General features: G+C 45.4%; 1 protein-coding gene across 1 annotated transcript; it reads left to right on the forward strand.

Moving 5' to 3' along the window:
* The first annotated feature begins 3678 nt into the window (after window positions 1–3678).
* Window positions 3679–8602, forward strand: LOC105040970 (acyl-coenzyme A oxidase 3, peroxisomal). Its single transcript, XM_010917738.4, has 13 exons — window positions 3679–4336; window positions 5337–5454; window positions 5547–5654; window positions 5863–6035; window positions 6124–6223; window positions 6420–6494; window positions 6594–6724; window positions 6909–7044; window positions 7124–7243; window positions 7329–7475; window positions 7547–7651; window positions 7737–7838; window positions 8067–8602. The coding sequence occupies exons 1-13, from the start codon at window positions 3831–3833 to the stop codon at window positions 8316–8318; spliced, it is 2073 nt and encodes a 690-aa protein (XP_010916040.2). The 5' UTR covers window positions 3679–3830; the 3' UTR covers window positions 8319–8602.
* The last annotated feature ends 5275 nt before the right edge of the window (window positions 8603–13877 follow it).

Here is a 13877-nt window from a genome sequence, read left to right on the forward strand (position 1 = left end):
CGTGGCGGCCTCCGGGTGGCTGAGGATTCGGCGCGCCCCGTCCCAGGACGGCCGCACCGCCCATATTAAATGCGGGGGGCGTCGGCCAACCACCTTCGACACGCGACACGCACGGGCGCGGTTCCGCATTTATGCGCCCGCGCCGATTCGCGTTTCCTATGGGACGCCTGACAGCGCCCCACACTCCCGCGATCGGCGCCGAATATCCGGCCGTCTGACGCTGTATCGTCCGACGCCCGATCTTCTGACACCGACGTAACGTCTGACGACGACAAGATGCGACGTCTGACGCCTGACGCCGACGTGACTTCTGACACCGACTAGACGTCCAGATCGCTTGGCATTTATGAGACGTCTGACATCGGATCGGCCGGCGGTATGGTCGGATCTGTACATACGACAAATCCACTCCCAGTCGCCCAGGATTGCTGCCCGAATGAAAGCATCGGCCAGCTCACCATCCGACTTAGGAGTGGAGGGGGGCAACTGTTGGGGGATACCCACCGACCGACTGGCGGCCCGACCGACTGACGGCCCGACCGACCGACTGGCGGCCCGACCGACCGACTAGCGGCCCGACCGACTGACGGCCCGACCGACCGACTGGCGGCCCGACCGACTGACGGCCCGACCGACCGATTGGCGGTCGGAGCGACCGACTGACGGATGCCATCACCGGCTAGTTATCAGCTCACGACCAACTGAGGATATGTCGGGCGCACTTTTCCCGACCGACTGAACCCAGAGGTCCGATGGCCGACTCACGAAAGACTCGCCGACCAACGGAGGGGCCCGACTCCACTCAGCTGGCCACCGACTTTGGGTCGGTCGGCTCCTCCAATCGCCGTACAGCCGCCCGACCTTGTCAGCTCTGACAGCGACATGCGGCACGGCTATCTAGGGGCATTGTCCTGCCTAGGGCATTGTCAACCCTGGAGATTTGACGGCCACACGGCGACGTGATACTTTCACGGCGACTCTGACAGTCTACAGTGAGTTGACAGTTCCTCACTTGTCTGCGCCATTAATGACGGCGCCATACCGTGCTCCACTATATAAACCGGGGAAGGCAACAGTGCAAAGGATCCGCTCAATCGCTCCCACTTCTCGACTTCGAAACCACAGGCTCGCTCCTCTCTCTCTCTCTCTCCCTCGATCGAGCTCTCTGTCTACATTTCACTGTTGCCCAGTCACCTCTCTGACTTGACCGTCGGAGGGTCCCCGCCGGAGCCGCCTCCGGTCAGTGTGGACTTCTCGTTTTTGCAGGTGCACGTTCCCCGGCGATCGGACGACGAGGCGATTGGCCGCAACAAATATGATTTAGGTTGTGAACATGAGATGACCAAGAAGGTGGTAATTTGTCAATTAGGCTAGCTACTATGTAATTTTCATCTAAAGTCACACCACTAGATCTAAGTTGTTCCACTATTAATTCAAATTCATTTAATTGCTCAATTATGGATTTATTTTCTACCATCTTATATTTTATAAAATCAAAAGCTTTAAATCTTTTTTGTCCTGGATCTAATTGACCATACTTATCTTCTAAGATTTTCCATAGTTCTTTGGTAGAAGTCATATGACAATATATGTCATACAATTTTTCATTTAAAGCACTTAATATTCTATTCACACAATGATAATTAATCATGTCAGGAGTGAGAATAGGTGTGGATGGTGAATCTTCTGTAGTGGGTGTGACAACTTATGCAGATCTATGACCTCTACGACAGTTTGTCAGCGGAGGTGCCACAATATGACCCGCACTCAAATTTGTCTCTCGGATTAGAAATAGCAAAGAATAATCCCAAAGTAGTGAGCCAGAATTTCATTTGATTCTGTCACTGACGAAAATTTGTTCCATTAAACATGTTTGGTTTTGCCGAAACAGTGTCCGCCATTATAGTTCTCAACATATTTTTCATATATTGAAATAAATAAATAATGCAAATAAATATTTCTACTCTACTGCAAAAAATAAATTGATAATAATGAAAGCCAACAAGTTATTTCTAAATTCTAAAATTAGATTAAAAAACAAATCACATAATCTGAATAAAAGGAGGCCGCGGGTAATTAGAATTTCAAAATATTTGATTTAAAATTTAATTTATATATAAATTTTTATCTCTTATCTGAGAAAGAATAATCAAATCCGTTTCCCTCGGCACGAAGTGGAAAAGTGAGACCGTGCATTCCTAAAAAGGAGAACTTCCCACAATGGTTCAATAGTTCCTCATACTCTATAAAAGAGAATTATTGATTTACACAAAAAGCAGCAACAACTCTAACAGAGATCTTTTTTCTTCATTTTTTTTTCTATTTTCTCTTGAATTGGGATCTTGAAAGCCGGATTGACATTCAATCAAGCATTCCTTCGAGACTGTGCAATCAGAGAGATTGAGATAATCTGAGGTGTTGTATCACTAAAAAAGTTTTGTCGGAGACTTGCACATGGAGGGGTTAAAGCTATTCTAGGATAGTGCATCACACGCCTCATCAGGCTATTTTTCGAAATTTATTTTTTTTAACTCAATTTTAATTTAATTCATTATTATTTATTCTTTGATTGAATTAAAATTCATAAAATTTAGATCAAATTTCAGAACATAATTCAACACATCATCCAGTTGCTTATGAAGAAGAATGAATAATGAAGTTCAGAGTATTTTGAGATATGTACAATGGGTGATCCAATTATGGATTGGTGCAAAGGAAGACAAATCCTTCTTTCCTGCAAAAGGCACAACCTTGATCCTTGGTGTAATGCATAAGACCTTCGCAACTAACAACAAAACATGAAGGATCCTATCCTTTCCCTTCCTAATTTTATAGACAATATCATTGCTTACCTTATCATCTAACATCAACGAAATAACTACCACATGAGATTAGTTTATCATAATCACGTGTCCTTGGCCGGCAGAGTGGCTAAAATTCTTGAGTACCTTATCCCTTTGGTTTCTGACGCCGATTTCCCTGCTGCCAAAATTATGAAGTACCTTATCCCTTCCGGACTTCCCAACTTCCGAAGGTTTCCCTTCTAGAAAGACGACATCAGACCAAACCCACAACCAGTTAAATACGAAAATAATTGGCGAGACCGGGGTAGAATTATTCTAGGGTTCGCCTTTCTTGATGCGAATCCACCGTTGGATCCTCCACTCCTCACTTTGAGAGCTGTGCCGGTGGAAGAACGACGGAGTTCGCAGTGCTTCGAGATCTGTGCGGTGGACCACGGTGAATTCGCGCGGAAGAAAGGTGAATCCTTCAGTCGGGAGAAAGGTACAGCCTGGCCCTAGTATGATTGCCGCTTGCTGGACGTTTTCATCCGATCCGCGTTCCGCGGGCCCATTTATTCTCCTCCCACCATTCATACGATCATACTCGTTCGTGATGTCAGCTATCCCGGCAGCGTGACAGCCATTCCACGCAAACTTTATCATAATGATATATAATATGTATATAAAATTCCCCTCCGAATTCGCAGATATATCACACGAGTATGTTTTATCACGCCACGCAGGTGAGAGTATCAAAACCGGGTCCGCGTCGCGAGAAATTATTGTATGCACCAGGTGCACGTGAACCAGAGCAAATCCCGGAGCATATGCACGCATGTTATTCACCGTGGGATTTGCGCGGTCCAACTGCACCTGATGCATGCAATACGGAGGCACGTGTTACCTAACTCCCAACCCCCAAAAGGGTGGTTCATCGTTCAACGCTCCGATCGCGCGGCTACCTGTCTTCTTCCTCCCCTCCTCGCAAGAACTCTTCTCCTCTTCTTTCCCTTTTCTTCCTTTCTCTCTCTTATTCCTACCGTTTTCATGGATCCCTCCGCCTCCTTCTCCTCCTCGGCCGCCGATCAGGTCGTCCGGCGGGCTGCCGTCATCGCCCGGCACCTCCGGGACCCCGCCGGCGGGACCCCATCCGCCTCCTCCTTACTCGTGCCCGCCGCCTGCCTCCACTACTCCCCTCCCGAAGCCTCGGAGAAGGCGTCCTTTGACTCATGCGAGATGCGGCGGCTGATGGACGGCCACGATCTGGAGGCAAGGGACTGGCTGTTCCGGGTGATGGAGGAGAGCCTTCTATTCTGCCCCCGCCGGCGGGGTGGGGAGAAGGTCTTCGTCGTGCCGGACTACAACCAGACCAAGGAACAGCAGCGGGAGGTGACGATGCGCCGGATCGAGTACCTGCTGGGCCGCGGCGTGTTCGATGGGTGGCTCACAGGCCGGGGACCCGAGGCCGAAATGAGAAAGTTCGCGTTTTTCGAGTGTCTGGGGATCTATGATCACTCCCTCGCCATCAAGCTTGGAGTTCATTTCTTTCTCTGGTGAGAAAAGCTCCAGCCCCTGCCTTTTTGTCCTTTCTTTTTAATCTTTCGAATGTTTTTTGACTCTAATTATATATTAGTTTTGTTAGCAACACAGTTGTAATTTGGGGGGATTCTTGAAAAACGAGGAATTTCTATAAAAGATTGTCGTAAAAAATTTTTTCTTGGCATGATGTGATAATTTAGAAAAGAAGCAGACAAGAGCATGCGAAAACAATATGTTATGTTTTCTAGTGAAATAAGTACACACAGTAATGATGGTTCAAAAGGGAATTGGTTTCGTCTTGCTTTAATCTAATTGTCATCATTAGGGAGATGGGTGTGGCAATGTTCTGGCATATTTCTGAACCCAAATGCCTTCTTTTTGGAGATTCAGTTATGATTTTCACTACCAATGGCCATATGTTGTTAAACTATCAGTATCTATAAAATGTTTCCTTTTTCCATTTCTTATTCTGTTTATTGCATAATCTAGATAAATTTCAGCAATTGGAAACAGATACATCCTCCAGCAAGCGGCACTTTGCAATAAGTGGATTAAATGTTTTTCGATGCCAACATTTGTTAGCTCAGCTGATTGGAACCCTTCTCTTCATATAACGAGAGAGGTCTCAGATTCAAACCTGAGTTGGCTCATTGAAAACCTTATTCCTTGAAAAACAAAAAGGAAAAAGTTTGTTAATAGTTGGGAGAAAATTATGTTTATGAAACTATGTGTCACTCAGTGATAACTGTGTGAAGCTCTTCCCCAGTCCTTATGACATGGGGACAAGAATTGTGCAAGGCGTATGTCAGTATGCAGGTTGTTTTTTTTCCATTTGATTTCCATTGTCATCAATTTCATATCCCTACCAATGTTATAGTGGGGTGACTATTTAGCTATTCATGTATCATGGTGATAGTTTTGACGTGCAGAATGCTTTGCCTTCTACTGACAAAGAATATGGCTATGATATGCAAATTAGCAGTTGGTTGTAATTATCTTCCTAAAAAATTACAGGGGAGGTGCAATCCAGTTTTTTGGCACAAAGCGGCATCATGATAAGTGGTTGAAGGACACCGAAAATTATGATGTCAAGGGTTGTTTTGCAATGACTGAGTTGGGGCATGGGAGCAATGTATGTGGAAACAGTGCTACTTGAATTGCTTGCTTCAGGTTTCTGTAGTATTTTCTTGGTTTCTCTAATTAACTGATGGCTATTCTTTCAAGGTTCGTGGAATTGAGACAATAGCCACTTATGATTCAAACACTGAAGAATTTGTTATAAACACTCCTTATGAATCAGCTCAGAAGTATTGGATTGGAGGAGCTGCTAAAGTAAGAAAACATTTTTGATTCATTTTCTTTTCTAGGTGTCTGGTTTGAAGAGGCAGCCCTGTAGTTCTTGATAGCTTCGCATATGTGCTACTTGATTTTCTTTTGCGAGATTGCACACACACACACACACACACACACACCCACACACTCACATACACCAAGAGAGAGAGAGAGAGAGGCTGACATTGTCGTCCATTGTTGTTACCAGCATGCTACACATACTATAATCTTCTCTCAGCTCCATATTAATGGAGCCAATCAAGGAGTCCATGCATTCATAGCACAGATCAGAGATGCAGATGGAAACGTTTGCCCCAACATACGTATAGCTGACTGTGGTCACAAGATTGGGTTGAATGGGGTTGACAATGGCCGGATATGGTGAGGGGCTAGTTTTCTGATGTTAGCATTTGTAACTTTGCTTGAAAAATTAAGTTCATTGACAAATTTGATCCCTTAATTTTTTCAGGTTTGATAATCTCCGGGTCCCTCGAGAGAACTTGCTAAACTCAGTTGCTGATGTATTGCCAGATGGGCAATATGTTAGTTCAATAAAAGACCCAGATCAGGTGCCATTAAATTCTACGATTATCTTGCAATGTTAGCTTGTGTTATTTGGTCCTCAGTTTCCATCTGAACTAAGTAATCTCAAGTCTCAACTCATGCTTAGTGAACCCGAAACAATTTTTGGTTAAGATTCTGGTGTTGGAATCTATGATTGTCCTGCTTGATTATTATGTCATTTATTCACCTCTGATGTTGCAGAGATTTGCAGCTTTTCTGGCCCCTCTGACTTCCGGCCGTGTAAATATTGCAGTTAATGCAGTTTATATATCAAAGGTATTGCTCTTGATGCTGGTCTCTTTGGGTCATTTTCCATATTCTGGAAAGTGCTGGTTGCTTATGACTTGTACTGGTTGCTATTTGTTCTGCTTTCAGGTAGGGTTGGCAATTGCAGTGAGATATGCACTTACAAGGCGAGCTTTCTCTGTCTCACCAAATGGCCCTGAAGTTCTATTGCTGGACTATCCTAGTCATCAACGACGTCTTTTACCCCTAATTGCAAAGACGTAACAATCTGTGCTTATTTCGACTGCAGAGCTTTGTATGACTTATTTTGCACGAACGACTGATTGTCAGATACCTTGAACTTAAGAATTTTGTGCATGGATATATATTTGTCTCGGTGTTTGTTTTCATGAAACTAATATAAATTTATTGCTACATATATTTTTTCTTTTCTTTTTCCTACAGGTGTGCTATGAGTTGCGCAGCCAACTTTCTGAAGAGCATATATGTAAAAAGAACTCCAGAGGCAAACAAAACTATACACATTTACTCCAGTGCTCTTAAAGCTACATTAACCTGGCATAACATGAGGACACTTCAGGTTACATACACATTAGCTAGAAAGTTGCCTATTTCTGCAATAATATTATCTTAATTCCAGATATGATTTTCTGTTTCAGGAGTGTCGCGAAGCCTGTGGGGGACAAGGCTTAAAGACAGAGAACCGTATTGGAATTCTAAAAGGGGAATTTGATGTGCAATCCACCTTTGAGGGAGATAATAATATACTGATGCAACAGGTACTAATTTATAAATTCTTTGCCGGATATGTTTTTTTTTATTATTTGAAAACACAAGGATTAGTAATTGGATACATTGAATCAGGTTAGCAAAGCACTCCTTGGAGAATATATTGCAGTTCAGAAGAGAAAGAAACCATTTAAAGGGTTGGGACTGGAACACATGAATGATCCTTGCCCTGTTATTCCAACTAATCTAACAAGCTGTACTCTTAGAAGCATAACATTCCAGGTAGTTAATTTTAGCCCTGTTATCTATTTCATTATTAGATGACAACTCAGGCATAATTTTCAATCTTCCAGACCGACCTATTCTGCTTGCGAGAGCGAGATTTGCTAAACCGCTTTGCCAGTGAAGTATCTCAGTATCAAAATCATGGAGAAAGTAAAGAGAATGCTGTGAACCTTGTAAGTTTCCTTAATAGCTTTCTCTAACGTGTTTCTTTTCAACTTCCACTCAAATTTATATGATTTTGGCCCTCAATATTTTCAGAGTTATCAGCTTGCTGAAGAATTAGCTAGAGCATTTACTGAACGCAAAATATTACAAACTTTCATGGACACCGAGATGACCTTGCCTGCAGGTCCACTGAAGGTAAATCTACGATTTAATCTGCATTTCCTGATTCTGTTGGTGTGAATTTCTAATCTCTCCCCGATGGGCACTAATGGTTGGCTTTTTCTCCTCACAAAGAACAAATAAAGAAAAAAAGAAAATAAACGTTTTAACTCATTAGCGTACATTCATCTTCTACTTTCAAGCCAATATTCAAGACTCGGTCAGTGCTAACTAAACTCTCAAACATGAAATTACCATTTGCAGGATGTTTTGGGATTGTTGAGGTCGATGTATGCCTTGATTTGTGTGGAAGAAGATGCATCTTTCATCCGATATGGGTACTTGTCACTTAGCAATGCTGCTGCTGTGAGGAAAGAAGTGATGAGGCTGTGCACCGATGTGAGGCCTCATGCCCTCGCGGTAGTCAACTCCTTTGGGATCCCTGACGCTTTCTTGAGCCCGCTAGCTTTCGACTGGATTGAGGCAAACTCATGGTCTTTCTTAAACACCGATTAAGATGATCCTCTCTGATTACCAGGCCTCAAATCTGGCAGCCCTACTACCAGGGAGACACCCCCTTGCCCTGGACCACATACGGTCGATAAAGTGACAAAAATTCTCCTGTAACATGCATAATAAATGATGATGATGATAATAATAATAATAATAAAGGACATGATGATAAATCACCCGACACCCCATCAGCTGTACTAAGACGAGGTTTTGTTATTAATAGTTTGGGAACCCAGCAATTTTTGTTGCTGTAAGTCAGATTATAAATTGCACATTTCTGTTTCTTACATGTACGATGCAAAATCTCATGTGCTGGACTCCTTCAGCATAAAATCATTTGAGTTTGAGGCCTCGTACTTATCTTTAAAATCTATCGACGCGGTAAAATCCGGCCATGTGGACCAAACATTCCAATCCAACGGAAAGTGGTCGTCTCCGTCCCCACGTACCGGTTACCATTCTAGAGACCAGCTCTACTGATTGTTGTGATGCAACTAATAAATTTGAGATAATAAGAGACCGTACTCAAAATTAATGTTAGCAGCCATCATGCCACGTGACAACTTGCTCTCCTGACCATCTTATTGCTAGCAAAAATAGTTACAAACCAAAAAAAGGCCAGGTCGCTATTTCTACCTCCCTTTCGTTCAAAAAAAAAGAGAAAGTTACAAATTCTAAACAATAAAGACCGAGTAGCTATTTCTGCCTCCCTTTCATTCAAAAAAAAAAAAAAAGTTACAAATTCCGAACATAAATGCATGGATCTCAAATATAAACGTTCCGCACATGCAAGTGTTCATAAATCATTAGACAAACTACAAACTAAAACGGTTGGAACCAGCTAGAAGTTGAGACAAGTTAGCAGCAGCCGTGAATAGCAAATTTTAAGTACAGCATGCACTTTTGTGACTGTTGTGAATCAAAAAGTGACCAGTAAAAATTGCTATTATAAGCATAACTCACAATTCTGCCATAGCTGGCAGAGCCGAAAATGCTTCTGCTCATTATTGCCATAGTGTTATGGCCTTTTTTCTTGCATTTTTATTTGGCAATGGCCTCTGACACAATCTTGTACATACCTTGTAACTAGATGGCATGAACAACCGCCGCCACACCATTTTTCCTTGTTTTGGGTGGGTTTTGGGGTGTTTTCATCATGTCGGGGCTTCCGAAGGCGAGCCATGAAAATGCAATGCCGCTCGATCATTTGGAACCCCCGGGGTGGGATTTGGGTGGATGCCCTGCTTGTATAGTGTTGGGAGGGTGGGCGAGAACAATCCAGTGGGCCGGTTTCCTTGCGGATTCTTGCGGTGTCCATTGTTGCCTCCCCTGCCTCCTGAGCCCCTAATTGTAGTCTGAGTAGTGGTTGTATAGGCTTGTATTCCTCTGATTTCATTAATGAAAATACTGTTCTTACAGTGCCATATCTGAGCGTGTTGCCGTGCCTTTTTCTTGTATTTTTCTGTGCATCTTGCTGGGTGCATTTTGGCTGGCTCCTTTGTGCAGGTGACATCGGGGCGCCGCACGGGTTTGCTCGTCCAAGAGGCGAAGTCCGTGACAAAGTGGTATCAGAGCAGGCACGATTGAAGGAACCTGTGCAACACAGATGGGACGCAAGAACAGTGGTGAGACAAGTGGGATGATGCAAGAGGAGGAGGCAATGGTTGCCGCCTCAGCCCCAATGGAAGGACAAGCCGACATTGAGAAACCGCGAAGCCATCGAGAGCGGATCTCTACGGTGGAAACCCATTTGGCCCAGCTTGAGGAGGGCTTAGTGCCCTTGTTCTCCCTGAGAGATCGTCTGACTAGCCTGGAGTTGAATCAAGAGCAGCTCATTGAGACGGTGGACAACCTTAGCGACAACACGCAGGAGTCTATCCAGCACCTGCAGGAGCAATTCAATGATCTAGCCGCTAGAGTCGCAGTCTTGACCCGAGCAGTCAGTACCATACCAACTCCAACTGCTGGTGATGGTGGGCAAGGCCGAATGCGAGCACCAGAGCCTCGAAGTTATGGTGGAGCTCGTGATGCAAAGGAGTTAGAGAACTTCTTGTTCGACATCGAGCAGTACTTTCGAGTGGTGCGGCCTGACTCTGAAGACACCAAAATTATCTTGGCTACAATGTACTTAACCGAGGATGCCAAATTATGGTGGCGGACTCGGTATGAAGATATCCAAGCCGGGCGGTGTACCATTACCAGCTGGGAGGACTTGAAGAGGGAGATTAAGGCACAGTTTTTGCCAGAGAATGTGGAATTCATTGCCCGACGAAACTTAAGGCATCTCAAACAAACTGGGACTGTTCGAGAGTATGTCAAGCAGTTCTCGGCATTGATGTTGGACATTCGAGACATGTCTGAGAAAGATAAGTTGTTTCACTTTTTGGAGGGCTTGAAACCATGGGCCCAGCAGGAGTTACAGAGGAGGGGTGTCACAGACTTGGCATCTGCCCAGGCCGCAGCCGAGCGTCTAACAGATTACCTCCTCTCTGACCACCAGAGGAGGAAACCCACTCTGAATACCTTTAAGAATCACAAGCTATCCAAGGGTAAGGCTGTGATCAATGAGAAGAAGAGAGACTTCAAGATGAAAGATCAGGAAATAGTAAGGGCCCCAAAGTCGGGGTGTTTTCTATGTGGAGGGCCACACATGGTGAAGAACTGTCCCCAAAAACAAGCTCTAAATGCACTACAGGCTACTGTGCAGAAGAGTCCGACCAACCCTGATGAAAACAGCAGTGATGAGGAGGAGCAGGCTGAGGGCCCTCGCATGGGTGCCCTTAGGTTGCTGAATGCCATCAAAGGTCAAGTGGGGGAGCAGTCCAAGCCATTCAAGCAGCAACAACAGCAGAAGCCACACCATCAACAACAACTCAAGCCACAGCAGACTCACCAGCAATCCAACCGACGGATCAGTGAACTCATGTATGTGCAAGTGGAGCTCAACGGTCATGTGACTCGAGCGATGGTGGACACAGGGGCAACCCACAACTTCGTTGCCGATCGTGAAGCTACCCGTCTTGGGTTGAAGCTGGAGAGGGACTCCAGTCGAATGAAGGCGGTGAACTCGGAAGCACAGCCCATTGCTGGGCTTGCAAGGGATGTGCCTATTCGGGTCGGAACTTGGAGTGGGAAGGCCAATTTCATGGCCGTACCCTTAGATGACTTTCAAGTTATCTTGGGTATGGATTTTCTTCAAGCTGCTAGGGTGGTGCCAATGCCCTTTCTAGATGCTTTATGCATGATGGGAGATGAGTCTCCCTGTGTTGTTCCTGTTGCTCGGCAAACTCAAGAAAGGATACATCAAATCTCTTCTCTCCAATTGAAGAGGGGAATAAAGAAGGGAGAACTAACATATGTGGCTGCCTTGAAGTTGGAAATGGAGCCAAAGGATATGGGTCCCTTTCCTCCTGGGGTCTTGAGAGTCCTACAGGAGTTTGAGGATGTGATGCCCCCCGAGTTGCCTAAGACTTTATCGTCCAGGCGGGCGGTGGACCATAAGATTGAATTAGAGCCTGGAGCAAATGTCCAGCTCGTCCGCCCTATCGAATGGCCCCACTGGAGCTTGCAGAACTTCGAAATCAACTTGATGAGCTATTGAAAGGAGGGCTTATCCGTAGCTCAAAAGCTCCTTTTGGAGCCCCAGTTCTCTTCCAGAAAAAGCAAGATGGGAGTCTTCGATTGTGTGTCGATTATCGGGCTTTGAACAAGGTGACTGTGAAGAACAAGTATCCAATCCCCTTAATTGCGGACTTGTTCGATCAGTTGGGTGGAGCTCGATATTTTTCCAAGTTGGATCTTCGATCTGGATACTGGCAAGTCCGGATTGCAGGAGGAGATGAAGGCAAGACCACTTGTGTGACAAGGTACGGAGCATTCGAGTTCCTGGTGATGCCCTTCGGATTAACGAATGCCCCAGCCACATTCTGCACATTGATGAACCAATTATTCCATGACTATCTCGACAAGTTCGTGGTGGTATACTTGGATGATATTGTCGTGTATAGTCGAACATTGGAGGAACATGTGGAACACTTGTGGACTATTCTCGGGATCCTACGGGAGAACTCCCTTTATGTAAAGAAGGAGAAATGTTACTTTGCCCAGGAAGAAATTCTATTCTTGGGCCATCGTGTTGGGGGCGGTCTGATACGCATGGACCAAGAGAAGGTTCGTGCCATCCAGGAGTGGCAGACCCCTACCAAAGTGACGGAGCTACGATCCTTCCTCGGGCTTGTCAACTACTATAGGCGGTTTATTACGGGTTATTCCCGTCGTGCTGCACCCTTGACGGAGTTATTGCGGAAGGACCAATCGTGGGATTGGTCCTCAAGGTGTCAGCAAGCCTTTGAGGACTTGAAAGCGGTAGTGATGGAGGAGCCAGTGCTGCGGCTGCCAGATCATACACTGCCATTCGAAGTCCACACTGATGCTTCCGATTATGCTATTGGAGGGGTCCTAATTCAGGAGGGCCATCCGGTGGCTTTTGAAAGTCGGAAGTTAAATGACATAGAGAGACGATACACTGTCCACGAGAAGGAGATGACAGCGGTGGTCTACTGTCTGAGAGTATGGAGGCATTATCTCCTTGGGTCACGATTTGTTGTTCGGACAGACAATGTGGCCCTTAGCTACTTCCAAACACAGAAGAAGCTATCTCCCAAACAAGCCCGTTGGCAAGATTTTCTGGCAGAGTTTGACATGGTCTTGGAATATAGGCCAGGGCGCATGAATCAAGTGGCTGATGCTTTAAGTCGTAAGGCTGAGCTTGCGACTCTGATGGTGGATGAGCAAAGTCAAATCAGCCAAGTTCAAGCAACCCTTCTACCAAAGATTCGAGAGGGGCTACTAAAGGACCCTGCAGCTGTGATCCTGAAGCAGCTCATCGAAGAAGGGAAGACGCGGCGATTCTGGATCGAGGATGGACTTATCTTCACAAAAGGATGTCGGGTGTATGTTCCTCAGGTGGGCAACCTTAAAAGAGAGCTCTTGCAAGAATGTCATGACACTCTTTGGGCAGGCCACCCAGGAATGCACCGAACACTTGCCCTCTTGGAGCGGGCATACTACTGGCCAAAAATGGGGGAGGATGTGGTAGAATATGTTCGGACGTGTCTCATTTGCCAGCAGGATAAGGTAGAGCGGTGCAAACCTGGTGGCCTCCTTGAACCCCTACCTATACCTGAACGGCCTTGGGAGAGCGTCTCGATGGATTTCATCTCGAGCTTGCCAAGGGTAGGGGATTTTGGATCGATCCTTGTGGTGGTAGATCGGTTATCCAAATATGGCATCTTTATTCCTGCACCCCTACATTGCTCTGCAGAGGAGGCGGCTCGACTTTTCTTGAAGCATGTGGTGAAGTATTGGGGCATCCCTCAGAACATAATCAGTGATAGAGATTCCAGGTTCTTGGGACGATTTTGGACCGGGCTCTTCAAACTCCTTGGTTCCAAACTATACTTTTCCACTAGCCTTCACCCCCAGACTGATGGCCAGACTGAAAGAATAAATGCTCTTCTTGAGCAATACTTGCGGCACTTTGTGAGTGCCAATCAAAAGGAT

This window comes from Elaeis guineensis, chromosome 3 (assembly GCF_000442705.2).
Source record: "Elaeis guineensis isolate ETL-2024a chromosome 3, EG11, whole genome shotgun sequence".
NCBI classification, from domain to species: Eukaryota; Viridiplantae; Streptophyta; class Magnoliopsida; order Arecales; family Arecaceae; genus Elaeis; species Elaeis guineensis.

Excerpts from the sequence above, each read along its gene's own strand:
- LOC105040970 (XM_010917738.4), top strand. The coding sequence starts at position 3,831 with ATGGATCCCTCCGCCTCCTTCTCCTCCTCGGCCGCCGATCAGGTCGTC. Across the intron at positions 5,455-5,546 it reads AGTTGGGGCATGGGAGCAAT|GTTCGTGGAATTGAGACAAT; the intron begins GTATGTGGAAAC and ends TATTCTTTCAAG. Across the intron at positions 7,476-7,546 it reads TTAGAAGCATAACATTCCAG|ACCGACCTATTCTGCTTGCG; the intron begins GTAGTTAATTTT and ends TCAATCTTCCAG.